This window comes from Scyliorhinus torazame, chromosome 9, assembly GCF_047496885.1.
Source record: "Scyliorhinus torazame isolate Kashiwa2021f chromosome 9, sScyTor2.1, whole genome shotgun sequence".
Taxonomy (NCBI): Eukaryota; Metazoa; Chordata; class Chondrichthyes; order Carcharhiniformes; family Scyliorhinidae; genus Scyliorhinus; species Scyliorhinus torazame.
The window spans coordinates 52,109,386-52,126,928 of record NC_092715.1 but is presented as its reverse complement, the minus strand read 5'-3'; the positions used below and the strand labels follow the sequence as shown (position 1 = coordinate 52,126,928).

The 17,543-nt window shown below is 49.1% G+C and overlaps 1 protein-coding gene across 2 annotated transcripts in view; it reads left to right on the top strand.

Annotated features, from left to right (window-relative positions):
* Positions 1-7,431, top strand: part of cfap97 (cilia and flagella associated protein 97) — a 67,999-nt gene extending 60,568 nt beyond the window's left edge. For both annotated transcript variants that reach the window (XM_072515883.1, XM_072515882.1), the window contains exon 4: positions 5,509-7,431. In XM_072515883.1, the coding sequence (XP_072371984.1) occupies positions 5,509-5,564 (56 nt within the window). In that variant the 3' untranslated portion in view covers positions 5,565-7,431. The remainder of the gene's footprint in view (positions 1-5,508) is intronic.
* The last annotated feature ends 10,112 nt before the right edge of the window (positions 7,432-17,543 follow it).

The following is a 17,543-nucleotide window of genomic DNA, read 5'->3' as shown; positions in this document are numbered from 1 at the left end:
GTGCTCCAGTCATATGTGCCCTGTGTAATACCTTAAACTGAATCAGGCTTAGCCTGGCACACGAGGACGACGAGTTTACCCTGCTTAGGGCATCTGCCCACAGCCCCTCCTCGATCTCCTCCCCCAGCTCTTCTTCCCATTTCCCTTTTAGTTCATCTACCATAGTCTCCCCTTCGTCCCTCATTTCCCTATATATATCTGACACCTTACCATCCCCCACCCATGTCTTTGAGATCACTCTGTCCTGCACCTCTTGTGTCGGGAGCTGCGGGAATTCCCTCACCTGTTGCCTCGCAAAAGCCCTCAGTTGCATATACCTGAATGCATTCCCTTGGGGCAACCCATATTTCTCGGTCAGCGCTCCCAGACTCGCGAACTTCCCATCCACAAACAGATCTTTCAGTTGCGTTATTCCTGCTCTTTGCCACATTCCATATCCCCCATCCATTCCCCCCGGGGCAAACCTATGGTTGTTTCTTATCGGGGACCCCCCCAAGGCTCCAGTCTTTCCCCTATGCCGTCTCCACTGTCCCCAAATCTTCAGTGTAGCCACCACCACCGGGCTTGTGGTGTAGTTCCTCGGTGAGAACGGCAATGGGGCTGTCACCATAGCCTGTAGGCTAGTCCCCCTACAGGACGCCCTCTCTAATCTCTTCCACGCCGCTCCCTCCTCCTCTCCCATCCACTTACTCACCATTGAAATATTAGCGGCCCAATAATACTCACTTAGGCTCGGTAGTGCCAGCCCCCCCCTATCCCTGCTACGCTGTAAGAATCCCTTCCTCACTCTCGGGGTCTTCCCGGCCCACACAAAACCCATGATGCTCTTTTCAATCCTTTTAAAAAAAGCCTTCGTGATCACCACCGGGAGGCACTGAAACACAAAGAGGAATCTCGGGAGGACCACCATCTTAACCGCCTGCACCCTCCCTGCCATTGACAGGGATACCATATCCCATCTCTTGAAATCCTCCTCCATCTGTTCCACCAACCGCGTTAAATTTAACCTATGCAATGTGCCCCAATTCTTAGCTATCTGGATCCCCAACGAAAGTCCCTTGTTACCTTCCTCAACGGTAGGTCCTCTATTTCTCTACTCTGCTCCCCTGGATGCACCACAAACAACTCACTTTTCCCCATGTTCAATTTATACCCTGAAAAATCCCCAAACTCCCCAAGTATCCGCATTATTTCTGGCATCCCCTCCGCCGGGTCCACCACGTATAGTAGCAAATCGTCCGCATACAAAGATACCCGGTGCTCTTCTCCTCCCCTAAGTACTCCCCTCCACTTCTTGGAACCCCTCAACGCTATCGCCAGGGGCTCAATCGCCAGTGCAAACAATAATGGGGACAGAGGGCATCCCTGCCTTGTCCCTCTATGGAGCCGATAATATGCAGATCCCCGTCCATTCGTGACCACGCTCGCCACTGGGGCCCTATACAACAGCTGCACCCATCTAACATACCCCTCTCCAAAACCAAATCTCCTCAACACCTCCCACAAATAATCCCACTCCACTCTATCAAATGCTTTCTCGGCATCCATCGCCACTACTATCTCCGTTTCTCCCTCTGGTGGGGCCATCATCATTACCCCTAACAACCTGCGTATATTCGTGTTCAGCTGTCTCCCCTTCACAAACCCAGTTTGGTCCTCGTGGACCACCCCCGGGACACATTCCTCTATTCTCATTGCCATTACCTTGGCCAGGACCTTGGCATCTACATTTAGGAGGGAAATAGGTCTATAGGACCCGCATTGTAGCGGGTCCTTTTCCTTCTTTAAGAGAAGCGATATCGTTGCTTCAGACATAGTCGGGGGCAGTTGTCCCCTTTCCTTTGCCTCATTAAAGGTCCTCGTCAGTACCGGGGCGAGCAAGTCCACATATTTTCTATAGAATTCGACTGGGAATCCATCCGGTCCCGGGGCCTTTCCCGCCTGCATGCTCCTAATTCCTTTCACCACTTCTTCTACCTCGATCTGTGCTCCCAGTCCCACCCTTTCCTGCTCTCCGCTCCCCGCTCCATCTCTCCTTCCTCATCCCTCACTCCCCCTATTTCCCTCGCTGCTCCCCTTTTCCTCAATTGGTGTGCCAGCAACCTGCTCGCCTTCTCCCCATATTCGTACTGTACACCCTGTGCCTTCCTCCATTGTGCCTCTGCAGTGCCTGTAGTCAGCAAGTCAAATTCTACATGTAGCCTTTGCCTTTCCCTGTACAGTCCCTCCTCCGGTGCTTCCGCATATTGTCTGTCCACCCTCAAATGTTCTTGCAGCAACCGCTCCCGTTCCTTACTCTCCTGCTTCCCTTTATGTGCCCTTATTGATATCAGCTCCCCTCTAACCACCGCCTTCAACGCCTCCCAGACCACTCCCACCTGGACCTCCCCATTATCATTGAGTTCCAAGTACTTTTCAATGCACCCCCTCACCCTTAGACACACCCCCTCATCTGCCATTAGTCCCATGTCCATTCTCCAGGGTGGGCGCCCTCCTGTTTCCTCCCCTATCTCCAAGCCCACCCAGTGTGGAGCGTGATCCGAAATGGCTATAGCCGTATACTCCGTTCCCCTCACCTTCGGGATCAATGCCCACGCAGCTGTATCTCCCCCAGGCGGTGCCCCCCCGCCCATCCTCTCCCATACCAGCTCCCCCCTCTCCCCAGCAGCAGCAACCCAGTAATTCCCCCCTCCCACCCCCCCCGCTAGATCCCCCGCTAGCGTAATTACTCCCCCCATGTTGCTCCCAGAAGTCAGCAAACTCTGGCTGACCTCAGCTTCCCCCTGTGACCTCGGCTCGCACCGTGCGACGCCCCCTCCTTCCTGCTTCTCTATTCCCGCCATGATTATCATAGCGCGGGAACCAAGCCCGCGCTTCTCCCTTGGCCCCGCCCCCAATGGCCAACGCCCCATCTCCTCCACCTCCCCTCCTCCCCCCCATCACCACCTGTGGGAGAGAGAAAAGTTACCACATCGCAGGATTAGTACATAAAACCCCTCTTTGCCCCCCACATTCGCCCCACCACTTTGTTCGAACGTTCTTTTTAATAACCCGCTCATTCCAGTTTTTCTTCCACAATAAAAGTCCACGCTTCATCCGCCGTCTCAAAGTAGTGGTGCCTCCCTCGATATGTGACCCACAGTCTTGCCGGTTGCAGCATTCCAAATTTTATCATCTTTTTATGAAGCACTGCCTTGGCCCGATTAAAGCTCGCCCTCCTTCTCGCCACCTCCGCACTCCAGTCTTGATAAACGCGGATCACCGCGTTCTCCCATTTACTGCTCCGAGTTTTCTTCGCCCATCTAAGGACCATTTCTCTATCCTTAAAACGGAGGAATCTCACCACTATGGCTCTGGGAATTTCTCCTGCTCTCGGTCCTCGCGCCATCACTCGGTATGCTCCCTCCACCTCCAACGGACCCGCCGGGGCCTCCGCTCCCATTAACGAGTGCAGCATCGTGCTCACATATGCCCCGACGTCCGCTCCCTCCGCACCTTCAGGAAGACCAAGAATCCTCAGGTTGTTCCTCCTTGCGTTGTTTTCCAGTGCCTCCAACCTTTCCACACATCGTTTCTGATGTGCCTCCTGCGTCTCCGTCTTCACCACCAGGCCCTGTATATCGTCCTCATTCTCGGCTGCCTTTGCCTTCACGACCCGAAGCTCCCGCTCCTGGGTCTTTTGTTCCTCCTTTAGCCCTTCGATCGCCTGTAGTATCGGGGCCAACAGCTCTTTCTTCATTTCCTTTTTGATCTCTTCCACACAGCATTTCAAGAACTCTTGTTGTTCAGGGCCCCATGTTAAACTGCCACCTTCCGACGCCATCTTGGTTTTTGCTTGCCTTCCTTGCCGCTGTTCTAAAGGATCCACTGCAATCTGGCCACTCTCTCCTCCTTTTTCCATCCGTATCCAGGGGGGATTCCCTTCTGGTTTACCGCACAGTGCTTTTAGCCGTCAAAATTGCCGTTGGGGCTCCTATCAAGAGCCCAAAAGTCCGTTTCACAGGGAGCTGCCGAAACGTGCGACTCAGCTGGTCATCGCCACACCCGGAAGTGTCCCCAGTTTGTTTCCTGTCTGCTAAACAGTTTTCTCTCCATCTCAGTACACTACCCCCAATCCCATGTGCTTTAATTTTACACGCTAATCTCTTGACTTGTCAAAAGACTTCTGAAAGCCCAAATAAACCACATCCACCAGCTCCCCTAGTTACATCCTCGAAGAATTCCAGTAGATTTGTCGAGCATGATTTCCCTTCAGTAAATCCATGCTCACACTGTCCGATTCCCCACTGTTTTCCAAGTGCTCTGCTATAAAATCTTTGATAATGGACTCTAGAAGTTTTCCCACTACCACGTCAGGTTGACCGGTCTATAATTCCCTGTTTTCACTTTACCGTGCCTGATTTGTTGAATTTTTCACATGGTCAATATGGATCCCCCTTGACTCCGTAACCGTCCACCTGCCAACCCGAATGGGCTACCTGCTCCTGACCAAACAGGACGACCACCAGACCTGACTACTCAGTCACCCACTCTAGCTACCTCACCCATCCTATCTACTCACCCACCTTACCCATTCATTCACTCATCTACTCGCTCTCATTCACTAACATTCAGACTAGACTTTAAACTTACAGCTGGTGGTGTAAAATGGATCCCCCCCCCCCCCCCCCAACCCACCCCAGATTCTACTCTTCTCCAAGCAATGCAACACTGTACATTTCTCTGACAGTCAGGATTAGAAGATCCCAGAGGAAACGCGCAGCAGCATCGGGTCAGGGTAATTTTCAAACGCAGTAGAATTCCCACCTTATTGTTGCGGCTCAGCAGATCCGGGCCATGGAGTACAAAAGGAAGGAGGTTATGCTAAACCTTCATAAATCACTTCTATGTCTCAGTTGGAGTATCATGTGCAATTCTTGTTACCACGCTTTCGGAAGGAAGTCAGAACCTTTAAGAATCTGCCTGGGAGATTTACTGGTAAAGGCAGGCTTTGGGTTATGTAGAGAGACTCTGAGAAGCTGTGACTGTTCTGAAACTGCTTCCACTGGCAGAAGTGTTGGTAGCCAGAGAACACAGATTTACGATCATTAGCAAAAAAAAATTAGGGGAGATGAGAAATCCTGTTTTTTTTTTTTGTTCTAGTTTCTCATATTCAACAAGAAACAAAGTAGGCAGGATATATCCTGCATTGTGTGAAGATTCTGAACCCTGGGTTCAAATCTGGGCCTTTACTGACACTGACTTCCATTAGAAAGCATCTCATCAAATTAACATTAACTGCACGGAAGATAATGTCTCACTTTGTATATCCAGCAGTTGGTTTTGGAGTGATACTGATAGCAGCATTGCAGTTTATGCCCAGTAGCTACCAATCCCTCCGCTAAAGCTGAAGTTACACAAGTTGCAAAGAATAAAATGGATCAAAACAAACTCCAGAGTTAAAAATCATGTTCTATTTTAGATTATTTTCATGCTACCTTTTAATACACATTTTTCTCTTCACTTTAGGAATTAGTTCAAGATCATCCAGCCGCAAGAATATTCTGTCTAATTCAAGTACCTGAGATTCAACTCCATCATCCAAACCTCTTGAACAGCCTGGGCATAAATGTTTAACTGGGCTTAGCTTATTGCTATTGTTAAGTGATGAATTCTGTGGCAACATACTCCATTCTTAAACTGTATTTTAAACATAAATCAAGCTTCAATATTTCTGTCAAATTGAGGTGTGTTTTAGGTGTGCAATGTGATATATCTGCTAATAGGTTTTGTATAGTAATTGACCCGATCCTGAGTATTTTTATAATTGGGCATTAATTTAAATAATTAAGCCAATATTATTTTTTAATAAAGTGTGAAATTTACAGTAATTTATTTTTTTGGAAACAATGTTTGCAGTAGACCATGGTATTATGCACAGTTGAAACATTTTAAATTGTTCTGAGACTCGATTGTATATGCAATTATACCCAATTACCCTCAACTATACCGATAATCAGCAACAAAATGATTCTGTCAGTAATAATTGGAGGTACTATTTTAAACACTGACATAATGGTACGGTGAACATTATGCCTGGAGTTCAATTTGTGCTTCTACAGATTGAGCAGCCTGGACTGTTCTTGCTAAATAATCTAATTATCGAATTGTTACAGCACAGAGGGAGGACATTCAGCCCATCGTGCCTGTACCAGCTCTCTGAATGAGCAAATCACCTAGTGCCATTTCCCAGCCTTCTCCCTGTAATCCTGCAGGAACTTCCTGTTCAGATAACAGTTCAATTCCCTTTGAATGCCTGAATAGAACCTGACTCCTTCACACTGTCGAGCAGTGAATCAGATCATAGCCACTTGCTGCGTGAAAATGTTTTTCTTCATGTTGCTTTTGCTTCTTTTGTAAATTGCTTTGAATCTGTGCTCTCTTGACCTTGATCCCTTCACGAGTGGGAACAGTTTCTCTTGTCTACTCTGTCCAGACCCCTCATGGATTTGAATATCTACTCTGTCCAGACCCTTCATTTTTTTAATACCTCCATCAAATCTTCTCTTAGCCTTCTCTTCAAGGAAAACACACGCAACTTCTCCAGTCTTATCTTCATAACTGAAGTTCATCCCTGGAACCATTCTCATAAATATTTTTTGAACTCTTGTCACATCCTTCCGGAGGTGTGGTGCCCAGAACTGGATGCACTACTCCAGCAGACACTCGACTAGTGATTTATACAAGTTCAACATAAGTTCTTTCAAAACTTTTTTTAATGTGGAAAGGCATTATATTATCTGGACATTTGGATACTGACTGGGAATTTTTTTAAAGAAGGGTCACAAACTGGGAGCAAACCTGCCTTATTCTAAGAAATCACCTGACCAGCAGGGTACTTGTGGGGAAATTAGCTGTTTGTTTTCAACTGGAAACACATTAATTGATGGGGGGGAAACTGGCAAAGGCTAGTGATTTCCAGTTAATCACATGGTTTTGGACCTGTGGCTTTTGAAATTTGTTTGTTTTGTGGAATAAGCTGAGAAAGAAGGTTGCCCTAACTTGCCCTCCCTGCCTTGCCTGAAATTCGGTCTGTGGGTATTAACCTGCTGCCAGAGAATCCTCATCTGAGTATAACTTGTCTGCTTTTGGAACCCTGAAAAGCTGAAACATGGAGAATTGATCAAGCTCTGTTGGTGAGAGCTTCCAGACATCTAATGGTATCAGCCTGCCTTCATATGAGGGAACTCAAGATTGATAGCATCAAAACCCTGCAAACTTTATCCTTTATTTTATAAAGGCCATCTCTGCAGAGACCCTGTTTGTCTGTTGTTTATATGTGTGTGCGCTGGGGTATCTTTAAAAAGGGATCGATCTGTCTGTATACCAGTTATTGCAACTTGTTTCAAAAAATAAGTTTTGTTTTATAATAAATGAGTTTACTGAAAGAAACCTGGTTAAAGTCTCTTTTATTCTGGGTTTTACAGCAGCAACAGTAAGTAAGTGGCCATTTTGTGATTACATTGGACTTTTAAATGAATGGTGTAACCTGTAGAGTAGTGAGGCGAGATTAACTGAGCAGTTATCCCATCCCAGTCGTAACAACATGCAGGTCCCTTGCTCCTACATCCCCTTTGAGTTTATCCTTCTTGTCTCTCCATGTTCTTCCTATCACTTTGCATTTTTCCACACTAGCGTCTTCTGCCACTTGTCTGCTGCTTCCACCAATATGCCTATGTCCTTTGGAAGTCCTGCACTCTCCTCGCAGTTGACAATGCTTCCAAATTTCTTATCATCCACAAATTGTGCCCTGTACACCACCAAGGTTTAAGTCACTGAAAAGTTGCTAAAATAGAATTCCAGCTAGTGCAAATTTGAATTTCAACAGGTAGATTTTCAATTTGATGCCTATGTAAAACTGACATGATCGATGGGCCAAATGGCCTACTTCTACTCGTACGTCTTATGGTCTTGCATGTATCAGAAAGAGCAAGGGTCCCAACACTGACCCCTGGGGAACTCTATTACAAACCTTGCACCAGCCTGAAAAACATCCATTAACCAATACTCCGTTCCCCAACACTTAGGTAATTTTGTATCCAGGTTGCCACTGTCCCTTTTATTCCATGAGCCATAACATTGCTCACAGGTCAGTTGTTCAGCACTGTACCAAATGCTTTTTGGAGGCCCCTGTAGACCACATCAACAGTATTGCCCACATAACCCCCTCTCTGTTACCTGTTTACAAAACTCCCAACAAGTTAGCCAAAAGAGATTCCAACAAAGAAAAGTACAGCACAGGAACAGGCCCTTCGGCCCTACAAGCCTGCGCCGACCATGCTACCCGTCAAAACTAAAATCTACACTTCCGGGGTCCGTATCCCTCTTCCCATCCTTGTCAAGATGCCCCTTAAACATTAGACCTTCCAAAATGCATTAGCTCACATTTCTGAGGTTTCCCTTAACAAATCTGTGCTGGCTTACCTTTATTATGGTCCCAGACCAGACCCCAACATTTGCTTGGATACCGGACAGATACCCCAATATTTTATTTAATTTACTGGACTCTGGGACTTCCAGTTGTGGCATGTGGAGATGGCAATGTTGGGTGGCTCCTGCCAGGGCTGTCTTTTATGGCCTTTTTAGTCCAGCTTTGATGAAGATTTGTTCGTGAGGAGTGGTGGGAAGATTTAGGGAATGTTAGAATCGTCAAAAACCGGCAAGACTAATCCAAGGAGGAAGACAGCGAACTAATGTCCACCGCCAATCGTGGTGAGGGGTGTAGCAGGAGGAAAGATGGAAGGAGAGAGCCTGTTGGGTTGGGCTTCGCCTATCACGGAAAAGATGACAGAGGTGATGGCTGGGGAGTTCAAACGACTGTTCTCGAAAGATTTCGAAAAACATCAGGTGGTAATGTGGATGAAGGTAAAGCAGTGGATGTAGTGTACATGGATTTTAGTAAGGCATTTGATAAGGTTCCCCATGGTAGGCTTCTGCAGAAAGTAAGGAGGCATGGGATAGTGGGAAATTTGGCCAGTTGGATAACGAACTGGCTAACCGCTAGAAGTCAGAGAGTGGTGGTGGATGGCAAATATTCAGCCTGGATCCCAGTTACCAGTGGCGTACCGCAGTGGGTCCTCTGCTGTTTGTGATTTTCATTAATGACTTGGATGAGGGAGTTGAAGGGTGGGTCAGTAAATTTGCAGACAATACGAAGATTGGTGGAGTTGTGGATAGTAAGGAGGGCTGTTGTCGGCTGCAAAGAGACATAGATAGGATGCAGAGCTGGGCTGAGAAGTGGCAGATGGAGTTTAACCCTGAAAAGTGTGAGGTTGTCCATTTTGGAAGGACAAATATGAATGCGGAATACAGGGTTAACGGTAGAGTTCTTGGCAATGTGGAGGAGCAGAGAGATCTTGGGGTCTATGTTCATACATCTTTGAAAGTTGCCACTCAAGTGGATAGAGCTGTGAAGAAGGCCTTTGGTGTGCTAGCGTTCATTAACAGAGGGATTGAATTTAAGAGCTGTGAGGTGATGATGCAGCTGTACAAAACTTTGGTAAGGCCACATTTGGAGTACTGTGTGCAGTTCTGGTCGCCTCATTTTAGGAAGGATGTGGAAGCTTTGGAAAAGGTGCAAAGGAGATTTACCAGGATGTTGCCTGGAATGGAGAGTAGGTCTTACGAGGAAAGGTTGAGGGTGCTAGGCCATTTCTCATTAGAACGGAGAAGGATGAGGGGCGACTTGATAGAGGTTTATAAGATGATCAGGGGAATAGATAGAGTAGACAGTCAGAGACTTTTTCCCCGGGTGGAACAAACCATTACAAGGGGACATCAATTTAAGGTGAATGGTGGAAGATATAGGGGGGATGTCAGAGCTAGGTTCTTTACCCAGAGAGTAGTGGGGGCATGGAATGCACTGCCTGTGGAAGTAGTTGAGTCGGAAACATTAGGGACCTTCAAGCAGCTATTGGATAGGTACATGGATTACGGTAAAATGATATAGTGTAGATTTATTTGTTCTTAAGGGCAGCATGGTAGCATTGTGGATAGCACAATTGCTTCACAGCTCCAGGGTCCCAGGTTCGATTCCGGCTTGGGTCACTGTCTGTGCGGAGTCTGCACATCCTCCCCGTGTCTGCGTGGGTTTCCTCCGGGTGCTCCGGTTTCCTCCCACAGTCCAAAGATGTGCAGGTTAGGTGGATTGGCCATGATAAATTGCCCTTCATGTCCAAAATTGCCCTTCGTGTTGGGTGGAGGTGTTGACTTGGGTAGAGTGCTCTTTCCAAGAGCCGGTGCAGACTCAATGGGCCGAATGGCCTCCTTCTGCACTGTAAATTCAATGATAATCTATGATTAATCTAGGACAAATGTTCGGCACAACATCGTGGGCCGAAGGGCCTGTTCTGTACTGTATTTTTCTATGTTCTATGCTCTTATGTTCTATGTAATGCTAGCCTCACTTCAGGCGTGTGTGGGAGCGACCCTTGCCCCGGTGAGAGAGGAGTTGGTGAGAACTTCGATGACGGTGCGGGAGCAGGAAGAGAAAATGAAAGGGATGAAGGAGGCCTTGTCACGGCATTGTGACCGTTTCACCTCTGTGGATGAGGAGCTGCGGCGGGTGGGAGAGATCAACAGAGGGCTGAGAACCATGGTGGAAGACCTGGAGAACAGTTTGTGAAGGCATAACCTGAGGATCGTGGGTGTGCCCGAAGGAGTGGAGGGCGAGAGACCGAAGGAATAATTGCCGATATGATGGGGAAGTTGATGGGGGAGTGAGAGGAGCTCTCCCAGTAAGAGTTGGACAGGGCCCGCCAGTCACTCTGGCCGAAATGGAGGATGAATGTGCCACTGAGGGCGGTGATCGCCTGTTTCCATAATTCTCTGGTGAAGGAGCGAGTGCTGAGGTGGGCAAAGCAGAGGCACGAGGTGGAGTGGGAAGATAAGGGAGTACATATTTACCAGGGCAGCACAGTGGTTAGCACTGCTGCCTCACAGCGCCAGGGTCCCAGGTTCAATTCCGGCCTCTGGTGTCTGCGCAGTTTGCATTACCCCCCCCCCCCCGGGTGTCTATATGGGTTTCCTCCAGGTGCTCCGGTTTCCTCCCACAGTCCAAAGATGTACCGGTTAGTAGAATTGGCCATTTGCTAACGTGCCCTTACTGTCCAAAAGATTAGGTGGGGTTGTGGGATAGGGTTGGATCATGGGCTTAGGCAGGGTACCCTTTCCAAGGATCAAGCAGACTCGATGGGCCGAATGGCCTCCTTCTGCACTGTAGAGATTCTATGATTCTATTCTATGAATTGACGAATTGGCAAGGAGGAAAGTAGCCTCCGCATGGGCTAAGGCGGCATTGTAAAAGCGCAACATGCAGTTTTGCGTGGTCTACCTGGCGAAGCTGAGGGTCACATACAATGGCAGAGACTATTATTTTGAGGTAGAGGCGTTTGTGAAGGCAGAAGGCCTGGGAGTATACTGAATTCGGACTTTTGACGGTTTTTGACTGAATATTTTCTTTGTTTCTTCTGAGTTGGGTTCTCTTTGGATGTTATGGATAACTTTGTTTTGGGGTTTATTTGGATGTAATGGGGATTGGAGGGGTGAGGGAGGCATGGGGTTTGTGGGGTTTTGTTTTGGATGAGGGGGAGAGGGCTCTGGCAGGGGGCATTGTGCCAATAAATGCAATGTTGGCTCCTGAACGGGAGCAAAATGGGGATGGGTCAGTAGTTGGAACCTATATAAGCAGGTTTCGATGGGCCTGGAAGGTGTGAATGGTGGGGGGGTTTCAAGAGGAAGTGGTAGTGGCGGAGGTAGTTTTCAGCTACATAAACTAAATTTGGGGTCAACTGCATAAACTAAATGTTGGCAAGGTGATTGAGCAAATGAAAGGGGACTTCCCTAGGTGGGACGTGCTCCCGCTGTCACTGACTGGGAGAGTACAGACTTTGAAAATGACAGTCCTCCCGAGATTGTTCGTGTTTCAATGTCTTCCAATCTTCATCTCCAAGGCATTTGTTAGGAAGATGAATGCAGCGATCTTGTGTTTTATATGGGCCGGGAAAGCCCCGAGGGTGAAGAAGGGCGCGGGGAGGGGGACTTGGCCCTTCCGAACTTTATTACTAATGGGTGGCTAATATATCGATGGTTAGGAAATGGATAGTGGGGGAGGGATCAGCGAGGGAGCAAATGGAGGCGGCATCTTGCAAGGGCACGAGCCTGAAGGCTTTCTTAACGGCACCTCTGCCGTTCTCGCCTGCCCAGTACTCCACAAGTCCAGTGGTAGTGGCAGACCTGAGAGTGTGGGGACAATAGAGGCAGCACAAGAGACTGGAGTGGTCACCGATCTGTGACAATCACCGGTTCACTCCGGGTGGGCTGGACAGGAGCTTCAGAAGGTGGTGGGCAGGGATTGAGAGATTTGGCGACCTCTTTATTGAGGTGTTTCCCGAGCTTGGAGGAGCTAGAAGAGGAGTTTGAGTTGCCAGGTGGGAATGGGTTCCAGTACCTGCAGGTACTGGATTTTGTTCGGAGGCAGGTCCTGAACTTCCCTCGCCTCCCACTAAGGGGACTACAGGATAAGGTGTTGTCTAAAACAGGAGTTGGGGAGGGGAGGGTCTTCAAAATATATAAGGAACTGATGGAGTGGGAAGGGGTCCCTATTGGGGAGATGAATAGGCAGTGGGAGGAAGAGCTGGGAGGGGAGTTGGAAGTGGGTTTGTGGGAGAAGGCCCTGAGGAGAGTCAATGCATCCTCGTTGTGTGCCAGGCATAGCCTGATCCAGTTTAAGGTGGTCCACAGAGCTCACATGACTGTGACCCAGATGAGCAGGTTTTTTGAGGAGGTGGAGGACAGGTGTGGGGGAAGTCCTATGAACCATGTACATATGTTTTGGGCGTGTCCGAGGTTGAGAGGATTTTGGTAGTGAATTTCAGATGTCATGTCAGAGGTCCTGGAAGGGAGGATGACTCCGAATCCAGAGATGGCAATATTTGGAGTATCGGAAGATCCGGGAGCTCAGGGGAGAGAAAGGCCAACATTTTGGCTTTGCCTCTCTGCTGGCCCGGAGACGGATTTTGCTGGGATGGAGGGACTCTGAGCCTCCAAAGTCAGATGTTTGGGTCAGTGGCATGGCAGGGTTTCTTAGGCTAGAGAAAATTAAGTTCGCCTTAAGGGGTTCGCTACAGGGGTTCGCTCGGAGGTGGCAGCCGTTCATCGACTTCTTCAAGTAAAATTGACCGACAGCGGGGGGGGGGGGGGGGCGGGGGAAGGGGAGGCATGGAAGTGACGAATAAAGGCAGGGAATCTAATGTGTGGGTAGTTTGAGTTTAGGGATGGGGGGAGCTGGGTGTGCTATTGTGGGATTTTTGTGTGTGTTGGATCTCTGTTTAGAATGTTAAAAATGTTAAAACTATAAATGCCTCAATAAAATATTTTCTAAAAATAAAGAGGAAGTGGTGGAATGGGTTGCTGGGGAGGAGAGGGAGGGGCGGCAGTGACTAGGACCGGGACAGGGTCCTGCTTGCGAGGTGGAGCCTAGAATGATGGTCATGGCGGGTAGGAAGGGCAGGGGTGTGGGTGAGAGTCCTTTGGTCAGAGTGGTGGCATGGAACATACGGGAATTAGGGGGACTGATGAAGAGACAGGTGGAGTTTGGCTGTTATCGGCCCATTTCTCTACTGAAAGTGGATGCCAAGATACTGGCGGCGGCGGTGTTGGTGGTGAGACTGGAGGTGTGTCTTCCGAAGGTGGTGGGGGAGGATCAGACGGGGTTCGCCAAGGTCAGGCAGCTGTCGTCAAATGTGTGGCGACTGGTGGAAGGTTGCGAAAGCTTTTTTTAAAAAAAAAATTTATTCTCCTTTTTCACATTTTCTCCCACATTTACACCCATCAACAATAAACAATAATCAGCAAGATGTCAGATCCCATCCGCCCACCAACCCCCAAACCTCAACCTGCATGTTTACATAAACAAATGACAAAAAGGAATCAGGGATTACCCGTAGTCACCCTTAATCTTACTCAGCTCCCCCCCCCCCAAGGTCTCCAGCTCTCTCTCCCCCCCCCCCCCCCCCCCCCCCCCCCCCACCCCCCCAGGTCTCCAGTTCCTCCCGTCCACTGCCTCTTGTAAAACTCCTCCTCCCAACCTCGGTTCCTTCCCCCCAACTTTCCACCCCGGCTAGACCACTCGGACCCTGTTCTACCAGGCTCCGATGGCCGCAGCCCCTCCCCCCCACCTCACTCCCGTTCACTGGCCGGCTTAAACCGGCCAGCGTGGAGGCCCCCACCCGGGTCCCTTTCCGACTTGCCCGGCCCTAGGAAAGCCCAAAGATCCCCTTTTAGTACACAAACCCCGCATATCCACCTACACCCCAAAGAACCCTCATTTCGAGTGAAAGTCTCGTCCCTTCCCTTGTCCAAATATATACCACCTTGGCTCCTTTAGTCTCTACACTCGCGCGCAGTGATACAAAAAAGAAGAAAATACAGTCATGAGGTTACATCGGCACATGGCCATTCCTCAATTTGTCAGTTCTGCCACAGTCCTTCTTGCTTTCGCAAACTCCTCCGCTGCTTCCACTGTTCCAAAATAAAAGACCCTGAGCTTGTAAGTCACCCTCAGCTTCGCTGGATATACAGTGCCGCACCACACCTTGCTAATGTACAGTGCCCTCTTCACCCAGTTGAAGGCAGCCCGCCTCCTTGCCAGCTCCACTGTAAAGTCCTGGTATGCACGTATACCAGCTCCAGCCCATTGCACCACCCGCTTCTGCTTGGCCCAGCTCAGGACCTTCTCCTTCACACTGTACCTACGGAAGCACAGAGTCACTGCCCTTGGCGGTTCACTCGCCTTTGGTACAGGCCTCCACGACCGATGAGCCCGATCCAGTTCATATCGGGAGGTATCCTCCCTCTCCCTCAATAGTTTTGTCAGCATCGCGGCAAAATACTCAGTCGGCTTCGGTCCTTCAACTCCTTCGGGCAGCCCCACAATCCTCAAATTCTGTCGCCTGGATCTGTTTTCCAGGTCTTCCATTTTTCCTCGCAGACCCTTGTTAGTATCCATCACCTTCCGCATCTCTTTCCCCATCGAGGCAAGTTGATCACCGTGCTGCAATAACGTCTCTTCCACTTCCTTCAGCGCCTCCCCTTGCTCTCGCACCTCCGCCACTGCGCTCGCCACCTCCGTCCTCACCGGGGGAACCGCCTCCTCCACCAGCACACTCAAAACCTCCCTCATCTCCTTCCTCACCGTCTCCATGCATTTCGCAATCTGCGCCAACTGCTTTTCAAATTCCGCAGCCATCACCTTAGTTATTTCTTCAGCCGTAAGCAGTGCGGCCTTCCCTGGTGCTCCAGCCTCCATTTTCCTTGGTGACCCCGCAGTGACCTTTCCACTCCCTGACGGACCTTCAGCTGTTTTTTTTCGGCCGTTTTTTTGCTCACCCTCGACATTTTTCTTTGGGTTTTTTTTCCTCCTGTGTCTTCACTGTGCCTCCTCCGTGCCTTCTCCCTCCTTCTGCCGCCTCCGTGGACCCTGGGACCGGGCTTAAAGCCCCGGAAATGCCGTTCCTGAACGGGAGCCCTCCATTGTGCGGCCGCCTCCCGCCCGCCATCACCGGAAGTCGCCAGGTGTCGAAAGCTTTATGGGTGCGGATCAAGGCGGTGTCCTGTATGGGATCGGGGTCACGGGCACTGGCAATGGCGCCGCTACCGCTAGCCCCAGGGAAGTATTCTGGGAATCCAGTAGTGGTACTCACGCTGAGGATCCGGATGCAATTTCGACAGCACTTCACGTTGAGGGCAAGGTGATGCCGATGAGAGGGAATCATGGGTTTGAGCCGGGGTGGACGGATGTGTAGTTTCGGGGGTGGGTGGAGAACGGGGTGAAAGAGGTGAAGGATATGTTTCTGGAAGGGAGATTCCCAAATTTAGAAGAGTTGGGGGTGAAGAATGGGCTCCAGCGTGAGGAAGACTTTAGATATGTACAGGTGCAGAATTTGGCAAGAAAGGCTTTTCCGAGTTTCCCGGTGGTGGTGCCCTCCTTGTTGCTGGAGGAGGTGCCATCAGTGGGGGTGTTGTCTTAGCGATTTATGGTAGGATTATGGAGGAGGATAAGGAGTCTATGGAAGCGATTAAAGCTAAGTGGGAGGAAGAGCTGGGGATGGGGCTGGAGGAAGGATTATGGGGCAAAGTTCTGCGAAGGGTCAATGCCTCGACCTCGTGTGCCAGGCTAGGGTTGATCCAGCTAAAAGTGGTGTATAGGGTGCACATAATGAAGGCGAGGGTGAACGTGCTGTGTGAGGGGGTGGAGGATAGTTGTGAGCGGGAAGGCCCCAGCCAATCATGTTCATATGTTCTGGTCCTGCTCAAAGTTGGAGAGCTATTGGGGGTCGATTCTTAGCACCCTGTCCAAGGTTCTGCATATGGAATTGGAGCCGGGTCCCCTTGAGACCATATTCAGGGTGTCAGACCTGCTGCAGACAGGAGCGGGGGAAGACATCATAGCCCTCGCCTCATTGATCACTCGCAGGCAGGTCCTGTTTGACTGAAGGTCATCTCCCCACCCCCCCCCCCCCCCCCCCCCCCACCCCGCCCCCAGTGCCTCAGCATGGCTGGGGGACCTATTTCCTTTTTTGGCTTTGGAAAAATATTGCTCTTAGAGGGGTTCAACCTGAGATGGGGGTTGTTTATTTTGCACTTTGGAGACCTGGTTGCTGCCAAGAGGGATTGGGCTGTGGGAGGAGGGGGGTGCACGGATACTGCTTGTGTAAAAATGAAAATGTTGAATAAAAATATTTTTCAAATAAAAACAATTTACAAGACTGTGAGGAACAGATACTTTGCTCCAGGAGTGACTACACGTGCAAATAGGGATATGGTATATTAAAACAAACTTCATTATTAACACAGTATCAAACTAACTTTAACATCCTATAAGCAATAGCTTACAATTACCAGTTGAACAATGCTCAACAATAAAATGAACACTAACTCCCAACTACTATCTTTTTGTTTCCAAACAAGCAAAACCCGCCCCAGTCAAAATCTACTTTTAAGTACAGTTAGCAAACACAGGAATACTTTCTATACAGCAATGTCTTGGGGAAACAGCTTTGAGAGAGAGATATCCTTCAGGAAACAGCCTATGGATTATTGCCTGTGTCAAACTACTGTTTAACGTCACAACTAACTTCTTGTTCTGTTCATAGCAAAATCTAAACTGAAACTCAACACCTGACTGCTTCAGCCTCTGGCTCCTCCCCTTAACTACATTGTCTGTCCCGTGAACTAGGTTATGACCATCCTCCTAAGGCTAACCACAACCCCTCAATTATCTAAACCTCAGTGAACCTTTGTTCTATAAATAAACTCCCATTAGCCCTATTGAGGTAAAAACTATACCTGGTTGGAATGAATGATCTTCCTTTTATGATGCTTTAATTACCCCCTTCTATAGCCACAGTGTCTGTCTGTCTTTTAAACCAGGATTTTTAACAACCTTACTGCAGAACACACACACACACTAGCCCAGGCGTTTAACCATTACTGCACCAGAATGA